Source organism: Rutilus rutilus, assembly GCF_951802725.1.
Source record: "Rutilus rutilus genome assembly, chromosome: 1".
In the NCBI taxonomy this organism is placed as follows: domain Eukaryota; kingdom Metazoa; phylum Chordata; class Actinopteri; order Cypriniformes; family Leuciscidae; genus Rutilus; species Rutilus rutilus.
This window is the reverse complement of record NC_140209.1, coordinates 64,137,955-64,159,191: the sequence shown is the minus strand read 5'-3', so window position 1 is coordinate 64,159,191 and position 21,237 is coordinate 64,137,955. Positions and strand designations below refer to the sequence as shown.

Sequence of the window (21,237 nt, the reverse complement as noted above, 5' to 3'; positions counted from 1 at the left end):
ACGTTTAATGGTACAAGACACATTACATTAATAAAAATCATGTAGTTGCTTATCCTTGCCTTGTTTTTGAATACATAAATCAAATAGTGTCAAATACATTTCAGAGAAAGTTTTTCTCAATCTTTTCCACTGGCCGAATTGTATTTTTAATTGATTTATATTTTTAATGGAAACAGCAGGCCTTTGGCATTATTTGCACGAAACTATTTTCTCAGACAATCTGGTATTATCATGATAAGCAATCATCTCTGTGGTCGCAAATCTTTCTATTGATGAATGTTGTAACTTCTCAGTAATGATTTCATGTTTAAGCGTTTAACTCCATTAATTTGAATGGCATGTTTAATCTAAATGTTTATATCAGAAGTAAAACATAGTTTAAATCATTATTTTATTTATTTAAACTGTTACATGCGTCAGTTTCACTAAACGGCCCAAAGCGCTCACTGACGCGGACATTCAAGAAGGGATGGATATTTGCTTCAAGTGACAGGCTTGGTGAGTGAAATTATATTTGTATTATCTTTCTGTATCAGGTTTAATTTTCTTTAGATTTTCTGACTAAAAGTGACCAAAAAGACACTTAACTCTCTGACAAACTACTCCATCTCCAAAACGTTTGTACGCATGGGTCAGAGTTTGCGTGCAGGTGCGCAAATTTTCCCATCAAGTTTGTTTTTATAAATCACAACTTATGCGTCGGAAGTGGCGTACGCCTCTTTCAGGGCCTGTTTTGTGCGTACGCAACGGTTATAAATGAGGCCCCTGGTGTCTTGCCTACATTTTTTCAAGTGGCATTGGGAAGTTTTTCTTTATAATGAAGTAGTCTGTATTTAGTAGATTGTTTTTAACACATAAAAGAGTCATTATCACTTCTACACACAGCAGGTATAGAAATTCTACATTGATTAAAAAGACTGTGCTGGTATCGGATCGGGACGATACACATCATTTTTGGTATTGGGATGAAAACATGAAAGGTTCATATTCCAAGAAAACCAACATGTCTCTGACTGATAACAGAAACTGCAGATTCAAAGAGCCGAAACCAGCATCTCTCGACTTGCGTCTTGCAATGCCCATGGATCTGGATTTGTAAAACACAGCTCAGCTGGTTTGATCAGGGTATTATCCAGAGCAAGCTTATTCATTGACCTCGTTTATCATGTGCTTTTTTTCGCTGACATATTTAGTGTGCATGCTCACATCTCTCCTCTGACAGCAGCAGGAGTTTTTACTGACCTGTTTCTGTGGTCCTTATTGAAGCCGTAAAGAGTGAAGAGTGTTTTGCTCTGATCAGTCACAAAAGCTGCTCTATAATCGCCCTGATTGAATGGACGGGTGAAGGCCTTCCTAATGGCAGAGGCACCGCAAGCCAGCAAAGAAAAACCACAATTACAGAGAGCCTCTTGACATGAACCCTTGAGGACCTGGCCCAAGCTCCGTGCTGTCAGGATTGGCACATTCTTATTTTCCGTCCAGAACCTTTGGAGAACTCTCCTCGCAAAGTCAGGACATTAATACTTGAGGATCTCCTCCTTCAGATTTAACCCAGTTTAACATGTGCCTACGGGAGCCAGGGAGCAAATAACATGCCCACACCATCACTTCTATCAAAAGCTCAAGAGCTTTAATATGTAACGACTGCGCCGCAAAGAAATGCATCAGCTCCAACAGAACCTGAGCTCTGATTTCATTCCGGATCATTGTAGGAATATATGACCATCAGTAACGGTAACACAATTACATTGCTAAGGCAACAGAAAACTGGAGACAGTGCTGCTGGATATTGAAAGTAGATGCTGACAGACATTTATCTCGGGGACTGGAGTCCTGCAATGCCACCATAAAACGCCACTTTGGGCACGCTATAGACAATCCCACTGGATCCAAACCTGGGTGTGCCATGGTGACTATAGCTCAGGGCCAAACAAATAGAAGGTTCCAGAAGTCTCCAAAGAACAGGACACAAGCTGTCAGACCCTCAACACTTAACTCTAGGATAGTGTTGTCAAAGTACCAAGTCGGTACTGAAAATGTGTCTATACCAGCATTTCTGTAGTACCGGGTACATTCGGTACCCACTAATAGGAGCTGCTTTAAGTCGCTTCCGTGTTTTTATATAAGCGCGCGGCTCCAGGCTAACTTTTTTACTTGGAGCACTGTCTGTAGCCGATATATACCACGATATATATAGTGTCTGTGTATATGAAACTGCAAAAAGACTATTTAAATATTAACCCTGCATGTTCTGCTTGTCTCTGTGTGAATGAATGGCGCAGACGCGCGGTTTCATTTACCTCACACACACACACACACACACACACACTGAAGCACAAGTGACGTTTTCAGTCTCTGCTGCCTCACGATATGAGGACATGATGAAATTCACTTCATGAGCATTTTACCGTTTAATTTGAGAGAAAACTATTGTCATATCATACACACACAGAAACTCAAAGGTCTTCACGGCAACCCGTCAAAATAAAAGTTCGGTTTAACTTGGAAGAAATTGACAGAAATAATTAGGCTACTGTACAGTAGATTTAGCTTTTACTCCATGGGAATTTTTTTTTTTATAAGCAATATTTACGTTTAAACAGCATGTAGCCTTTAATCAGTCCCTCCAAAAAAGTTTTTTGTGATTGTTGCGGGCAAAAATCCTTGATTATGCGGCGCATTTTCTTAAAAAATGCGATGGAATATGCGGGATATTTATGCAATTTTATGTGATGAAATTGCGGGAACTTGCAAAAATTGCGGGAACTTGCAAAAACTGCGGTTTGATGAAAAAGAGAAAAATGTAAAAAAAAAAAAGTACTTTAATGTAAAGAGTCATTTCTTATTACTTCCTATGATAAGCAAGCATACTACATCACATAAAGTGCTGGGAATATTTAAGTTCTCATCTTGTTTTATTTCAGACCTTAATAAACACATGGCTCAAACTTACAAAACATTGATGAGTCGAACAAGTTCTGTAGCTTTACAAAATGAATATGCTACAAGTTCTGTAAAAATGAATAAAAAAAATAAAAAAATAAATAAAAAAAAGTGTGCTTCCTGTTTTACAGAGGTAGCTATACCGTACTACACAGACATCTTCTGTTAAAATAATTTGCCCCCACTGTCATGTAACGCATTGGGAAACTGCTTTGCGCTGTCTTTTGCGCTTATGTTTGTTGGAAAATGAGAATGATTTGTGGGCTTCATCATGGTTTCATCAGCATCACGGGGTTTGCAGCTTTTCAATAATGTCGCGTAATTACGTCACTTCATAACGTTCCCATGGCAACATGGGAAATGGCTGTGCTTGTGTGAAGTAAACGCAACAATTTTCAACTTTCTGCTAAGATATATGTGACTTTTTGCAACGAAAATGCGGGGATTATGAAATCATTTTTTTTTTATATAGTTAAATAAAATAGAAAAATAGTTCCAACAGATTTTGCTGTGGTACCGAAATTGGTACAGAGAACCGTAAAATTTTAATGGTATCGGTACCGACTACTGGAATTGCCCCTACAGGTGGAAATGCCCCATTGCCCCGACTGCCGTGCCCCTACAGGTAAAAAACCCTGGTTCGATCCCCGGCTGAACATGGAATTTGCATTTTTTCGCTGGGTTGTCGGGAGTTTCTTTCAGGCACTCGGACTTTCCCCACAATCCAAAGACGTTATAGCTCTGTGATGGACTGGACATTCATTCAAGCTGGCCCTTATGAGTTGGCCCAAGAGTTTGACTTTGAATGGGTGCAATGTGGTAAATGGCTACTTACTTGCTGGCTAGGCTCGCTCTTTATGGGGACCAGAAACCCACCCGTGCTGAACCTTAACCACTACACCTCAACTTGCTTCTTTGTTGTTAAGAAAACATTTCTGTTGTCTCTGCTTTTATCCACCTTTATGTCCTTCTCTCGAGACAATCTTATCTTTCAAATACAGCTGATTCTCCTCTTTCAATAGGATTTGCAAAACACAAAGCCTCTGTAAAAGGAGCCACATCTGTCCTGCCAGCTTGTAAACATTAAACATTTACTCAGTGAAACAAGTCTGGTCATCAGTCAAAGACACTTCTCTTCGGCTGTCTCGCCATGTGTGTGCTTCATCCGAATCAGAGTTCCACCTCAATCTAGAGCAGGACGATTAATCGAAAAGTAATCAAAACCGACGTAGTTTTCCCATGTTGGTTATTTCTTCTTTTTTTACGCCGTTCTAAACTAATGCGCTTATTGTAACACACACAGACAGTAACTTTACACTGTGAAACATTTGCATCATCAATGCGAGTACCACTGTGAGCACTAGCGGCAGCTGTTTACTATGGTAAGAATGAAACACCTCAGGATTTAGACACTAGAATGTGGCAAATACTTTGTATCTTGTTTTCAGCTCTTTGGTTTTACTCAAATGTAACGCATTACACATTCCTTACCTCTGGAAGGTTGACCCCACAACAGAAATACTGAGAAACTGCATTCACTTGGATGTATTATGCCATTGTTCAAAGTACTAGACTCACTTTAATGTACTGGGCACCAGGTCTGACCTGCTGAAAAAGGGCCGCATTTCCAAGGGCAGCGTGGGACTTCTTGGCGAATGAACACTGATATGATAGTGGGCAGATAATTGATGACTGAACTCCATAAATCAATCCAACTATGCTCTCGATAAATGAGACAATGCCTTTCTTCATGGGGCTTCTCTGCCTGAGTTTGGCTAAAACTGAAAATTGTTTCAGAAATCCCATGATAAACATTCCTATAGTGCCTGGAATCAAATACAGTGCATCACAGAATCTTTCTAGGCTCAAACCAACCACCTATTGTCTGTCCTTTTGAACATGAACCAGTCAAATTAAAGCTCCTCCTAGATACGCAATCTCTCTTAAGCTGATGGTCAGCCAGTGACTGTTAGATGCAGCAGAAAAGGAAGAAATGACTGCGTGAAGGACGGCAGAAGCCATGTACCACTAACCTCGCGTGTCCTGTGAAAGCTCAACACTGCAGAGAGTTTTATCCAGTCCACAAATGATCTTTCTGTTTGCAATCAAACCACTCAATATGTGAGACAGTTCACATTACAGGCACTTGCATTCATTCTAAAGCAGCTGTACAATGGCACACTAACATGGAAAGTGGAAACACTACAAAAGTCTCAACAACACCTTGCCAAGTAGCCATTTCAATATTACACACGAACTGACCTGATTCCCCAATCTTTAGTGAAATGTATATGTCGTCCTGCTATCAGTCCACTTCTGTTCACTCATCAAAACTCTCTCCTTCATTATCCAAAGCAGCGGCAAAACCAAAGATAAACTCAAACCCAAACTCATCCAGGTAAGAATTAGACGTCAAGCATCATGACACATACAGACGTTTGCTACGGCAGACCGAGAAAGAGGAAGACACATTTCACATACTGCTGAAGTCCATGTGCAGACGGTCCTTTCCATCCCACACTCGTCTCTCTCTCTCTCTCTCTCCTCCCTTCTCTCAGACTTAACGCCATCATAAACAAGGATTGCCCCATCTAGTGGTCATTCTCTGCTCTTTCTTGCAGACATTTACTTCTAATTTCTTCACTTTTTTTATGGATCAAGTGGATACACTGGCACCAAGAGGGATCTCGTGACTTGGCCCAAGTTGCATTAGTACCAACCAAAAGGACAATGAGAACAATGAGGGTTTTTTCCTCTACAATCGCAAATTTAGTCTCAAATAGCCAGACTTTATACCATCAGCATTCATATTATTCTGTAAAGAAACTCCCAGGAAGAGATCATCCCACTGAAACTAAACCTGTTTGCTTATTGCAGGCATGTACTTTCTATTAAAGGGACAGTTTACCCACAAATGAAAAGTCTGTCATTGTTTACTCAGCTGTTTGACTTTCTTTCTTCTGTGGAACATAAAAGAAGGTATTTTGAGACAATGGAAGTCAATGGTCACCAAAACGGTTTAGTTACCAACATTCTTCAAAATATCTTCCTTTGTATTCCCCATATAAGAAAGAAATGCAAACAGGTTTGGAATGACATGAGGGCGAGTAAATGACGACATAATTTTCATTTTTGGGTGAACTCTCCCTTTCAGGCTCAATCGTAACTCTCGTAAATCCACATTTATCTGAGAGCCACATTATACTGGTGTGTGAAGTGCTGTGTTCATATGACGAAGGAGAGCAGGGGAGGAAATGTCATCAGGCCAATGAGTCACAGTTTCATCACTACTCCACTAACACAGAGTATAACGGAAATATAACATTGGCGAAGCTCAAACAGCAAAGCACAGCAATGTCAAGGCCATGGTTTTAAAGTCCCCACTGTATTACTATGTATTTATCCACATTTTTGAGCCCACCGTATAAAGCTCATCTAATCCGATAAACTTGTAATAGCATAGTGATCAAGGCCTGAGATCATCGTTGAAATGCTTTTCCTGGAATCGGCCGGCCTCGGCGTGTCCTGAGAGGCTCTTAAATCAGATCTCTGAGGTGGTGACACAGTTCTGTGTCACGCACACGCTTTCAATATCACACGACTCACGGGTCTGAGCGAAAGCCAGGGAATCAAGGCAGCAGGCATCAGCCCAAAATAACATGCGCAACAATAAGAGATTGTTTCAAGGCCTGTGTGTGTGGAATGCAGACCGGTTTATTTTTATCATCAGCCCAGCTAAAGGATCATGAGGCACCGGAGGACTTTTCTGCAGATCTGATGTGTGAGCTGTGAGGGGGAAGGCCCGAGCTGACGGGCGATGTGCTGAGCAAACATCCTGAAGCTCTGCAGAGTAAACATCCTGCCGTTTATGTGAGCAAACCAAAGCGCACAGGAGAAATCTGATGAGTAAACACCACATATGACTACAAATCCTGATTGAGGCAGAGTTTCACGCCATATACAGTTAGGCCTACCTCTGATGACAATTACTGTGGGAAATTATTCATAAACAATTATTCAAAAATATTAAATACTTTCATTCATGAAGAGGCATTTGGTCTAGGGCTGCTCCCGAATAATCAACTAAACGTTAGTCGATGAGAAGAGGCTTAGTCTACCAAATTATATTTGGTCCGTCATTGCAGAAATAGCCTAAACTCCACAGGAAGATGTGAAGCCACACAGTCTGTGAGGGACAGGTCGGGTCCTTGTGGTTATTACTGTATATCGGGCAGGAAATCATTCACCGACCTTAAATTTGGCTTATTTGAAACATGCTAGTTGTAACGTAATGTTAGCAGGGCTCGACATTAAGTCTTTTCATGTGCTTGTCCTTTGGACAAGTAAATCGGTCATTCACTTGTCTGAGTAAAAAATAAGCTTGTCCAGAAAAAAATACTGTTGTAAATATAATTTATTCTGAAGCAATATTCTCATCAGTCAGCTTTGACATATTTAAATCTGCATCTTTATGATATTTTAACCTTTATAAAGGGCATTTTCCCCAAATCGTTTTAAATATATGCTTTATCTTTCATTTTAAATTCTTAAATGTGATTCAATAAATTTAATTAGAATAATAAGACGCTATAGGGCTGTTACCAATCAAATTAAATAATTTATACTGAAAAATTACAAGTGCATTAAACTGTCATGAGAATGTTTTATATATTTTTGGAATATACAAATAAGAAATTCTGGAAAAGAAACTAAACCACAAGTAGGAGGCGGCAGGTGACCGTCTTAATGAGTGAGTCATTGAGTCATTTGTTTAAGCGAATCATTCAGGAATGAGGAAGTTGTTTATGAATGGGTCATTGAATCTTTGACTCAAACGATTCATTCAAAACGCTGAATCATTCAGTAATCAAAACACGGTTAAGTGTTCCTGAGATGCATTATGGCTCTACTGTGATCTTTGTTTGGAACTATTTTCGCTGCTGAAATAGAATTAAAACGAGTCAATATTGCGTCTAAAATGTAAGTGACTTCATTTTAATTACTTGTTTATTGAACTGTCATGAAATTAGTGTCACATTACAAATCGTGATGGTATTCTTCAGCACTCTTGCTCGTGTGATGTACCTTAACTGTATCATAGGTTATAAATATTAGGGGTGTAACGATATTCGAACCGAACCGAAAAACCGCGATACACCACCCACGATACGAATCGCGATACTCTCATGGCGTACCGAACACGCCCGCCCCGCCCCCTGCTGTCCCGGCTCATTGGACCTCATGTCTTATGTGTACACAACGAATACAGCGTTGCCTAACCACCATTAATCACATTTAATCGCAATAAGCTCAGTGTTTTGTTACATTCGATAATAAGCAAGGTGTAATCTTTCAAATTCTGTCTATTTAATCACGAAATTCAAAAATTAAATGTCGTTTTGGCGCTCTTTGATGTGGCATGACAGATCACCACACTAGCTCCTCATGTCAAGCGGCAGCGCGGAGCGCGAGTAAACGCGATTCTCTTCCTCAGTTACAGAATAAACATGAATGGACACCTGAAGGTATGTTGAAAGATACAGTATACTTACTGAAAGGCATCATAACTCGTGTAATCGCTCAGTCAGTGTTTCAACAGCGGAAATACGTCAATAAAACACTTAGTTTTTCACATAGCTTTATTTACCTCAGGCAAGTCATTCAGTGTCCACAGCTTGTTGGTTTGCTAAGGAAATGAACTCTTTCACTAAACAAATGCACTATATTAGCCTATATATTATATTTTACTTAACCTGTTAATGACATCTTGATTATTTAATGTATGTTTAAAATATCTGTCATGAAAATGACAGCAAGTGTAAATGATTATATTTCAATAATAAATTTGAGTAAAAATGTTAATGTAAAAACTGCCGTATGTGCAGTTTACATGTTTTCATACAATTTGTTACTTGAGTGTTTATTATTATTATATCTAAAAATAAATAGCAACTGAATTTAGGCTAAAAGTCTAGGCTCTGTTGTTAAGCTTTAATGTTATAGTAATGTGCAAGTAAGGGCTCCTATATAGTTTACAGTATTAGCAGATCATTTTTTTTATCCTTGCGAAACGTTTACTTCCAATTGAATTAATTTAAAGACAAGGACACAATTTGTTAATTAAAGCACTGTTTAAAAAAAAAAAGAAGCAATTTTAGCTTTCTAAACCCCCCACCCCACCTAAATGAACCGAACCGAACCGAACCGAGACGTCAAAACCGTGGGACGTACCGAACCGTCAGTTTTGTGTATCGTTACACCCCTAATAAATATAAATTTGCTTTAACTTCTTTGTATGTTAACTGAGTTTATTTGTGTGAGCTGCGCTCATTTGTTTCCATTTCGCCTCATGAGGCTGCGCGAACATCAACAGCACAACCTTGTTATCGTCAGTACATTATATATTATACTATTATTACTCACTGTCAGTCGCCAAATGAATGCAGAATCAATCTCACGTTTTTGTGATTCCCTAGTTATTTTTTTTTATTGACGTTTTAATCGGGCTACTCGTCTGGTTGGGCAAGTAAAATTCTCTTTCACATGTCCCTTCAAAAAATTCACTTGTCCTAGACAAGCATTAATGTTAAGCCGTGGTTAGCTACTTTACATGGCCGTTTACTCTTAAGTTAACCTAAATAAATGTGCACTATTATCCGTCTCATATCTAAGTGTTCATGCGAAGAGCGAAGAAAACATACTCCGTCCTTTTTGGTCATACAGATCATTCGAAAGGGTCTACTTTTATTTGTGTACACTTACAATAACAACAAACCATTGTGCTTTAGTAAAATAGAGACAACAAACTGGATGCGCTCTCTGCCGTCTCAGTCTCCGGAACTGGAGTGAGTCACAAAAAATGAACCGTATATTTGCCTGACTCAGAGACATGACAAATATATCTATAGAAAGCTTGAAATGTCCACTTTTAAATGAACCAATTCAAATAGAAAACAAATACTCTGATTATGTCATCCGTATGAAAGGTGCATTTCTCTCTAATGCTCATTAGCAGTCATCTTTGCAGCCGACACTGACTCAGAAAACACCAGTTTATTAATAAATAATTAAAATGTCTCCTTGCTATTTTTTCTGACATATTCATAAAGCCGGTGCTTTGTGCAAGCTTTCTCTTGAGCGCGGAATAGGCTATATATATATATATATATATATATATATATATATATATATTAAAGGTTATTTTTGGTGTGTGTGTGTGTGTGTGTGTGTGTGTCATGGTTACATGCAGTGACATATGCACACTATGGTGCAAATTATTTGTACTTATTGTAAGTAGTATTTATTGCATTAAGTTATGTTGTTATGTCTGGTTTTCAAACCCTTTCTCACACTTTTCAATTCTGCAACGTTCAGTCTTATTAAGAACCAAAAAATATATATATTTTCACTTTGAAACTCAAATAGATGAAGAAACCATGGAGTGAACAGGTGAATTCTCCATGGATTATTCAGAAGAAAAAGTCTTCATTTTCAAGTAAACGTTGAGTCTTAAATTCCATGTATTTCTCATGTGTTCTCATGTATTTCATATTTTAGTCTGAAACAAGCTACAGTAAAGGTTTCCTTGTTTTTTTTTTTTTTTTACTTCACTCTTTGTGGTTTTTCAAAGTGTTGGTTTTTGGCAAACTGCATGAAAACCAATGGGCGTCTATTTGACCCCAGCACATTCGATGTAACCAACATTTGTTTCCAAAACATGATGTGACGTCAGCTTATAAAAACAAGCAAATTGTGTAGTAATGCACTTACAGTGGAGGCATAAAATGGGTATGGGGCATAAAAGTGGATGAACTTCTAGTCATGCATTACAGGAGTAGGCTAATTCCTGCGGGTGGACGTTGCTCAATGCACAATGTTCAAGATGTTTATTTCTGATGCAATGTCTTGCCCACAGACTTCTACTGTAATTGTAAACCACTTTTACTTGATTATATAAACTGAGGGATGAAATTATTTTCTGTGATAGTAAACAGCATGTCACAGATGTAAGCTTACATCTAGAAAAAAACTCTGTCCTCTATCTCTTCATCTACTGATGGTGTGAACGGGCACACGGTCAACATCCCACATGCCCTTCACTTGATAAACAGCGCCTGAAGAACGCAAGACAGGAAGTCACGTGACCACGGCGGTCACACATAGATAACCAACAGCACACAGACAGGAAACCGAGCAGAGCTGAGAGAGAAAAAATAAATCAATCACATCCTAATTTACATAGCAGCTCAACTCAACAGTCAGGTCACAGACACGTTAATGATATTAAACTGCACTGCGTTTCCCAAGATCCTCAGCTGAGACAAATGCCTCTTCCTGTCAGGGTTCAATGTAAGGTGACATTTCCTGTCAAGTCTCTTGCTCAGAAGGCCGTTAGACGGTCCACACCCTTACTAGGGGAAAGAGCAACCCAGGCATACTTTTCAACTGTTAAAATATGTAATAAGGAGTAATCACACATGAAATATTCGTGTTAACCAAATTTTGGAATTTGAAAAATCTGATGATCTGTTAACCTAAGCATTGTAGTCTATTTTAAACAGATTAACATAAACACCAATCGGTATTCCATGTACATTTGGGTATTTATGTATGTATGTATGGATGGATGTATGTATGTATGGATGGATGGATGGATGGATGGATGGATGGATGGATGGGTTGCTATGTGGTTGCTAGTGTAAATTTAGGCTAATTTTTAAACCCAACAGTTGGGTTTGTCCATAATTGACCCAAATATGTATTGAAGCACCCCAGCAGCACAAATGTAGGCCTATAGTGTGCTTTGTTTCGTGTTCTGTGTCCAAAATTGTTCAAATTGGTTTCTTTTGTAGGTGGCACTTGGCCAAAATAAGTTGTCGATCCTGTATATGGTCAAAAGTCTGTCACCTTGAGATCTCAGCATTCCCACAGAAAACATCCCAACCCCCTCACCGAACCCAGACAGCTGAACCACATTCCTCAGCGACAGACAACAAGTGTTTCAAACACACACACACACACACACACACGACTACAGCATGTTACTACTGCAAAACGTCCAGGAAACCTCAGGAACTGTGTTCACGGTATGTGCAATACTTTGTGTATTCTTGCTCTGAAATCAAGAGTTGGTTCAGACAAGTCGCAGCCTGTTTCAGTCACACTAGGAAGTGAACGAATTAAAAAGGCAAACATGCAGGACTTAAAGTGAGGACAAAACCAGTTGTCAAACACACACAGGGATTTCTTCACAGCTCAAATAACAGAAAGCATATTAACTGAGATGTTTGCACATAAGAGGATCATGGAACAATAAAACACATTCATATCTCGTCAAAACCAGAGGCCTTTCATTCGCCATGATGAATAATTCAAAACTACATTCACTACAAAGAAGAAGAGATGATGGACAGCTCACATGAGGGAGTATTGTTGTCAAAAGAGACCATGCAGCATTACTACTATATCACACTCATTCCCCATAACAACCTACACATATGTATATGATTATCCTCAAAGTAAGGTACATGTAGAAACACGAACATAATATTATATAAAGCTAGTTTGATTCACTAAATCAAAAAAAAAAAAAAAAAAACGCACACCGTTAAAAAATTGGACGTTATACTACGGGAAAAACACATTGATATCAACTTCTATAGGAGTCAAGCGCTGAATGGTGAATGTCAATAGAATTTTTAATGCATCTCAGATATCACACACAAACACACACACTCAATATAGATAAACAATGAAGAATAAGTTTGGTAAAAGTAACATCTGTCGATGATCGTCACTCACCGACTCCGTCTTCAGATTTCAACACCATCGCGCGCTCTTTAGTCGCTTGATTACCGTGAAATAAATCAACAAAAAGTTCAAAATGGCTCGATTTACTACTACAACTCAACTTTAGAGAGTCAACTTTCGAGAACTGAGTCGGGTATTTTACGTAACACTCGAGACCGGAAGGCTTGCGGTTGAGGAAGGGTGTTCGTCCGTGATCGGGGGAGTGTCTCTAACCGTAACGAGCCAATCCCGAGCGCGCACCCGAGACCGCGAGCACAGTGATTCTGAATGCGGGAACACACGGGCCGTGTCTCAAAACTCAGCTCACACACTTACTCGATCACTTGATCACTTGATCACTGCCTACTGATGACGGCCGAGTGAATAATAAAGCGCACTGCCACACAGGGCGCAATTTTATTAGATAACCAAAATCTGAGCAACCCGTTTTATGGACACATCTGAAGCTTTTATTTGTAAGTAGCCTATGACACATTTTGGTATCTTTTAAACAGCTAAATTTGGCATAATAGGGCTTATTTGTACACCAACAGCTTGTGTGATCCTATAAATGTCCCAGACACAAAAGTATAATGCTTGAATAATTGTAATTTGTGAATAATTCACAAATTTTCCACCTCTCCTCAACAGGGTGTTCTATCTATGGCCCTCGAGAAACTTCAGGGCAGCAAAATAACTTATTAAGTTATTATTAACTATAATTAAGTTATATGGTGCCAACATAATAGCCTAATTAAAGCGTTAAATCACATAACACTGACCTCATATGCTGGAGAAAAATAATAAACTTAACATGAACTGAATAAGTTCATATAGCCTACTCTGACAAATTTTTGTAACATCATACATTTTTATTTTTATATTATATTTTTATTAAAAAACACTTGGTCTCACTACAGGAGGACTTATCATATATCACATAATCGGTCCCTTTTACATCTCTTCTCTTCTCTGATGATGTGATTACCGGCGCGAGGGCGGAGCAACCTGTCACTCACATGAGATCGACCAATAGCAAACCTCAACCATCCAAACGACCAATCAAATCCCCATGGACAAAATCAAGCCTCGCCTTATAGCTCTCAGAAGCCGTTTCACTAATGTCATAATAGGGAAGAAAAGACTATAGCAACTTACTTTCATGCTGACTTTAACAGCCACTCATTTGCATCATACATCACACTCATAAACTCTTCCTGACGGACAACTTTTTACAAATGTATATTAGCTTATGGCTTATGATTCTGACTTCAGCAACTAACAATGTCTTACTGTAATGAGCACAAACATCTTTTAAAATGGCCAGTAAATGACATTGGGATCATATATACAGTGTCCTTATGCTGTCTAGGTAGGAAGCTCAGTAGGGTTTGAGACAAAGCCGCAGTATTGAGTTTCACCATCCACACCCTGTGCTGTGAGTGTGGGAGTGTGAGAGTGTGTGTGTCGGTGGGGGCAGGGAGAGCGAATGACGAACACAGACAGAGTACGGCCCTGAACGTGTGTGTGATTATGTGTGCGTCTGTGTGTGTGTGTGGCCCTGAGCCGATATAAGAGAGACATAAGAGAGATAACAACCAATAAAACAAGTGTAATGTGCAGAAAGATACATTTTTATATCTCTCTCATTTAGTGTAACAGACTTGCACTTTGGCCATACAACTGCACATTTTTACTTATATAAGCTAAATACAATACATATATCATTAATATGAGTCATGCTAATTAAAGAAGGGTGTTGAAACTAGAAGGTTCAATAGATTAATTATCAGATTTCTGTCACAAACACCAAACAATGTTGTGAGGCAACGCACCACACCTGTTGTGGAATCTGTTTAAGTTTTGGTTACCACATATTATATAATATATAATTGGAAACTTGTGAATTTTAATTTCATGTTTATTGCAGTTTAGCTAGATACTTCTAGCCAATTTTGATGAGTAGCCTATACTATATAATCATGTCGATATGAGTCATTTGAGATCAAATCTAAAGTCTTCTTTGTCGACAGACACTCATGCATGATGAGATGAGAGAAGTATTGCGTTTCAAAATAAACAAAGACTAAGCGGAGTGATGAAGGGGAACTCTTTATCCCTAAGGGCTTTCAGGAACAGAAACTCTGGAAAAAAAGGAAACGCCTTTGTTTTGGTAAGTACTCCCTTAGTTGTGAAAAAGAAATGGCCTTTTGGAAGCATACTTTTAAAAAGAGTAAAAAAAATTATAAAAAAAAAACACTTTGAAAGAATATTGTCAGGCTCATTTAGTTTGGTCTGTGTTTCTGTAGGACTTTGAGTTGGTTTGCCTCTGTCATTGTTCATTGTTTGAGTTGTTATCCTGTTAGGTAAGTAGTTGCATTGTTTCCAGATCAGTAAGGTTATGTAAGCAGATAACCTCAACTTTCAGTTCCAAAAATGTAGGTAACTTTCAGGGTATGTAAGTAGCCATATATATATATATATATATATATATATATATATATATAAAAAAAAAAAAAAAAAAAAATCTGATATATGAGATGTTTTTTTGTTTTTTTGCAACAGGACGTTTTCTATGCTTTATGATGTATTTCCATAACAACAATAAAAAAAACATATGATATATATACCTTTCAAGCAATATGGAAGCAAAATGACTAAACTTTTACAGCCATGTCATCTTTGCAAGCACAGACTGTAATTTAGTTCAATCAGTCTTTCTTTTTATTATATAATTAGCATCAAACAAACCTAGTTTGCCTAGTAGTTTTTTTTCACAGTGATTAAAGGTACAATATGTAAGATTTGTGTAATAAAATATCCAAAAATCACTTGCACAGTGTGATATATTTACTGCAGTTGTGTACTTACAATATCCCAAAAATTCCCAAAGAGTTTTAATTTCAGAGAAATTCCAATTTTAAATAATGGGCCGTCCCTGTCGCCCTGTCCCACTTGTCACATGTCAATGACGTTAATATCCGCGTTATCCCTGGTTTCCATTAGTACTGCCGTAGTTACCATGGCGACAGACGTGGACAACTGTGTTACGTCTAGCTGCACGCTCACGCTGTTGTTGTTTCGTTCAAACCTTATGGATCGTGGCAAGCAGACTTTGGGACAAAAGGAGAACTAAAACGAGGATCAATATCAGTGTGGCGTTTTCAAGATGCCGAGAGCTTCACGTCCGCAACAAACTTGGACTTGACAGACACGAATGATAATTGCAATTAAATAAAAATGTATTATGGTTTAAATTCATATTAAATGCAATTAGCGGAATTTTTAACTGCTTCTTTGACCCACTTAAGTGGGACTCAAGCACATCTTTATATGTAATTTCCTTGTCTTTGAAATATAGTTAAACTGCCATTTTGACAAGCATTCATAATAAACTGAAATACTTTAAACTTGTCATGATGAAGTTGCATTTTAGAGCATCTTAAATATGTTAACTTCAAACGTAATATTGAATAACACACTACAGTTAATTATAATCAAAATCAGTCAATTATAATCAAGTACTTTACATGTGCTTAAGGGTACGTTTACACAACAACAATGTACTAAAATACAGCAAAATTTTCCTTTACGTTTTTTGGACAGCAGTGTCGTCAAAACGATCCCCATTCGCGGCACGAAAATGATTAAAAACGCTGTATTATTTATGCCAGGCCAGTAGGTGGCGATGTCACTTTGTAAAGAAACACCATGTGCCTATACACTGAACCCTTAATACTCATGTGCATTCACATTTTTGTAGTTTACTGAATCGTATCATTTTCAAAAACTAGTTTCACCCTGTTTTCAAAAGTTTGCGATTTCAGGCCGCCAAAACGCTGTTGTTGTGTAAATGAACGGCCAAAACGGTTTCCGTATTGCTGAAAATGGTGACGTGTTCACATCTTTTTTTGAATGTGAAGTACAGTACAAGCACACATTTAAGCACACTTATTTTTCACAAGGGCTAAAGCACATTCCTGCCTAGTTTAACAGATTTCACCACTGTGTCCTAGTCTAACAATGTGTCCTCTGTTGAGCCGCATATGAAGAATGCCTCGCGACTGCGCCAACTGACCTACATACGTCAATTATATTGAGACAAGAAACCCTTGTTTTTGGACAGCAGGTCAATCTTACAATCAGGGAACTTTCAGACTATAATGCAGTAAAAAATTATGCAATCCATGCGACATGCAAATTATATGCCTGGATGTGTGGGCTGGAAATCTGATGTTTATGTAAATATTATGTAAATGTCAATGTGACATGATTTGTTGCAAAGTGCCTATTGCCCTTTGTGTAAAAGGCATGTACTGAACAGTAAATATTACTTACTGTGTACAATTCCAGATTATGCTACCTATATTTTACAAGAATGTGTGAGTGGTGCTTGATTTTGCAAATCTTGCTGCCACAAGGTTTGTAGGGTGTTCTGAAGTGGCCCATCCCATAAATCCACATTTAAAGGGTAGTTATAGAAACTCAGTTATATTAAACTATAGCCACCAGGACAGTCCCCCAAGAGCAAAATTTTCCCTTAGGGTAATTTTCCTGGTTGCATTCGCATTGTCAGTATAGGAGCTCTGAAGTAGCGTAAGCTGGCCGACAGTGACGTCATTTAAAAGGAAAGTTCACCCAAAAATGAAAATTAGCCCATGATTTACTCACACTCAAGTCATCCTAATGGCAGTGAATGGCTGTTCCTGTTTTGAAGTCCATAAAAGTGCATCCATCCATGATAAAAGTGCTCCACACTGCTCCGGGGGGTTAATAAATACTGGACAAGCTGTCCAGTAGCTGCACGGGTCTCAAGCTGTCTGGCAGACATCTCCACATGGATGAAGGAACATCACCTGCAGCTCAACCTGGCAAAGACAGAGCTTCTCGTCCTCCCTGCCAATCCATCTCTACAGCACGACTTCACCATCCAGCTTGATTCATCATCGATCCCCCCATCAAGGTCGGTCAGAAATCTGGGAGTAATGTTTGATGACCAGCTGACCTTCACAGATCACATTTCAAAGACAGCTCGATCATGCAGGTTTGCGCTGCACAACATCAGGAAGATCAGGCCTTTCCTAACTGAGCACGCAACACAACTTCTCGTCCAGGCCCTGGTCATTTCTAGGCTTGACTACTGCAATGCTCTTCTGGCCGGACTTCCAGCATGTGCAACCAAACCTCTACAGATGATCCAGAATGCTGCAGCTCGTCTTGTCTTCAACGAGCCCAAGAGGGCCCACGTCACTCCTCTGTTCATCTCTCTGCACTGGCTACCTATCGCTGCTCGCATCAAGTTCAAGGCACTGACGCTTGCTTACAGATCTATCACAGGCTCAGCTCCCTCCTACTTTCACTCACTCCTACGAGCATACATCCCCACCAGACGCCTACGATCGATCAACGAACGACGTCTCGTGGTTCCATCACAGAAAGCCACAAAATCACTTTCCAGAACATTCTCATTCACAGTTCCATGCTGGTGGAACACTCTCCCCACCCTCATCCGGAATGCAGAATCCCTGACAACATTCAAAAAACAGCTGAAAACCCATCTCTTTCGTGAGCACTTACCTTCATAAAAAAAAAAAAAATCCTTTAAACCTCACTTATCGGGCTTATGCTACTCTGAATAATGCCTGAACCTCGTATTCTGAGCACTTCTTGCGTTGTTATTGTTTTTTGCCTCTTCATGATGACTCGCTTAATCTTAGTCCTAATTTGTAAGTCGCTTTGGATAAAAGCGTCTGCTAAATGACTAAATGTAAAATGTAAATGTAAATAAAGGTCTTCTGAAGTAAATCGATGCGTTTTTGTCAGAAAAATATTAATATTTAAAACTTTATAAAGTAAAATAACTAGCTTCCAAACGAACATACGGATTTGACTTAAGTCTAAAGCGTAACTTATGCGAGTAATGCGACGTACTTCTGATATTTACACTACACATTTACGTATTACACTACTTCTGATATCATAAGTTGCGTAAATTGCGTTTTAGGCGTAAGTAGACTGCGTTTGGCCAGAAGTTAGAATTTTACTTTGTAACATGTTAAATATGAATATTCATAACTTCTCATAACTTTTCATAATGCATCGCTTAACTCTTAATCCCCCGGAGTCGTGTGGAGCACTTTTATCATGGATAGATGCACTTTTATCATGGATAGATGCACTTTGATCATGGATGGATGCACTTTTATCATGGATAGATGCACTTTTATGATGGATAGATGCACTTTTATCATGGATAGATGCACTTTTATCATGGATGGATGCACTTTTATCATGGATATATACACTTTTATCTTGGATAGATGCACTTTTATCATGGATGGATGCACTTTTATCTTGGATAGATGCACTTTTATCATGGATAGATGCACTTTGATCATGGATGGATGCACTTTTATCATGGATAGATGCACTTTTATCATGGATGGATGCACTTTTATCATGGATAGATGCACTTTTATGATGGATAGATGCACTTTTATCATGGATAGATGCACTTTTATCATGGATAGATGCACTTTTATGATGGATAGATGCACTTTTATCATGGATAGATGCACTTTTATCATGGATAGATGCACTTTTATTATGGACAAAACAGAAACAGCCATTCACTGTCATTCTAAAGCTTGGAAGAGTCAGGACATTTTTTTAATATAACTCTGATTGTGTTCGTCTGAAAGAAGAATGTCAGACATATACACCTAGGATGACTTAAGGATGAGTAAATCATGGGCTAATTTTCATTTCTGGGTGAATTTTCCCTTTAAGCGCGTCAACAACTGGAGGATGGAGGGCGCCGTAATCGGAGCTGTGTTTTTGTTGTGTCGTGGGATTTGTGATAATGGAGATGGAATGTAGACGTAGAAGTTATTCGTTTGAAAGAGCAAAAAGGAGAGCCAAGACACAAAATCTCCTACGACATCTTGCAGTGCTACATTTCACTGAGGCTGAGTAAAGAACACAACGTCAGACAGGTAAATTCTGTTATACAGTGTTGAGGAAAGTTACTTTTTAAAGTTAGCCATTACAATACAGTATTACGTTACTTCCTAAAAAGTAACTATTTGCGTTACTTAGTTACTTTTTATGGAAAGCAATGCATTACATTACTTTTGCGTTACTTTTTCTCATCAGGCTTGTTTCTTTTTGAATAACAAAAAAGTTATTAAATTTTTGTCAAATGTACACGTCAAACCGACATTTATTCAGACACCTTCAACATTTCTCACGTTATCACAGTTTATTCGCTATAGTTTAGAAAAACGGTAAAGAACTCAGAGTTAAACTGTGTCAGAACAAATTAATCCTGATAATGTCAGGTAACTTTCATAGAAAGGTATGTAATGGATTACAATCAATCAAAAATGATTCAGACAACTGACAATATTAACACAACTATTAATACTTTGTTGGGCCACCCTTAGCCTCAATAACAGCCTGTAGTCTCCAGGGCATGCGGTCAACCAGGTTCATGCAAACCTGAACTTCAATATTTCCCCAGGTACTTCAGTTCCTGTTGTTTTTTTGGCACTTCACCCAGGCGGAGACGTCCATCACCTCCCAGAGAAGCTCAGTCGGGTTTAGATCTGGACTTTGCGGTGGCCAGTTTAGTACTTTAATCCCCGACGGCCCATGAGCTTCCTGGCTGATGGCAGCATCTGACTTTGGAGGATTTCCACATACATTTCCGAGTTCATAGTTCCATCAATATAATGTAGTTTACCTAGTCCACTAGCTGCCATACACCCCCACACCATAACCTCGCTTTACAGTAGGAGGTTCTCCGCACTTTAGTTTTGCCATCACTGCCAAACATGTTAAATTTGCTCTCAACACTCCAAAGGATCGATTTCCAAAACTCTGCAGACTTGTTGATATGCTCTTTAGCAAACTGGAGGCGTTTTATTTAATTTCTCCTGCTGATCAAGGGTTTCTTCTGGGGTATGCAGCCCGTTGTCATCCTTCAGCCTGTTGCGAATGGTTTGAGCACACAGCTCTGTGCCTGTGGCCTTTTTGACTTCAGCTGCAATTTGTTTAGCAGAACATTTTCTGTTTTTCATTGCTAACTGTCTTATAAGTCTGTCTGTTCTGGGTGTTGTCTTTTTCTTTCTCCCACGACCAGGCAAATTCTTCACATCACCAGTCTCTCTAAATTTCTTCACAATGGAAAAGACTGTCCCTCTTGGCATGTCTAATCTTTTTGCTATATTCCTGATTGAAATGCCCTCCTTGTAAAATTTTACTAGCTTTCCTCTCAAATCTGTTGATATTTCACTGGTTTTGGCCATCCTTCTGTGAGACTGTCTTACAAATGAATTAGGTTGAATAGCTGTCGTCTTCTTCTTCTTCTTTCTTGGTGTTGCATTAAAAAGTTGCATTACTGCCACCTGCTGCCTTTTAGCTTGTCACTTCATACTTATATTCATCTTTCCAGTCCAGTCCTCCTTAATAACAAAACAGATATTTCCTCCCTTGTTCACCATT

At 38.7% G+C, this 21,237-nt stretch overlaps 1 protein-coding gene across 2 annotated transcripts in view; it reads right to left on the bottom strand.

Moving 5' to 3' along the window:
• The window catches only part of cyth1a (cytohesin 1a), a 62,319-nt gene that overhangs the window by 25,205 nt on the left and 15,877 nt on the right, over window positions 1-21,237 (bottom strand). The window contains exon 1 of one of the 2 annotated variants that reach the window (XM_084417329.1): window positions 12,745-12,951. The exons of the other annotated variant lie outside the window; for it this stretch is intronic. Coding sequence (XP_084273455.1) covers window positions 12,745-12,772 — 28 coding nt within the window. The 5' untranslated portion in view covers window positions 12,773-12,951. Of the gene's footprint in view, window positions 1-12,744; window positions 12,952-21,237 lie in introns of those variants that run through there. 2 annotated transcript variants of the gene reach the window in all.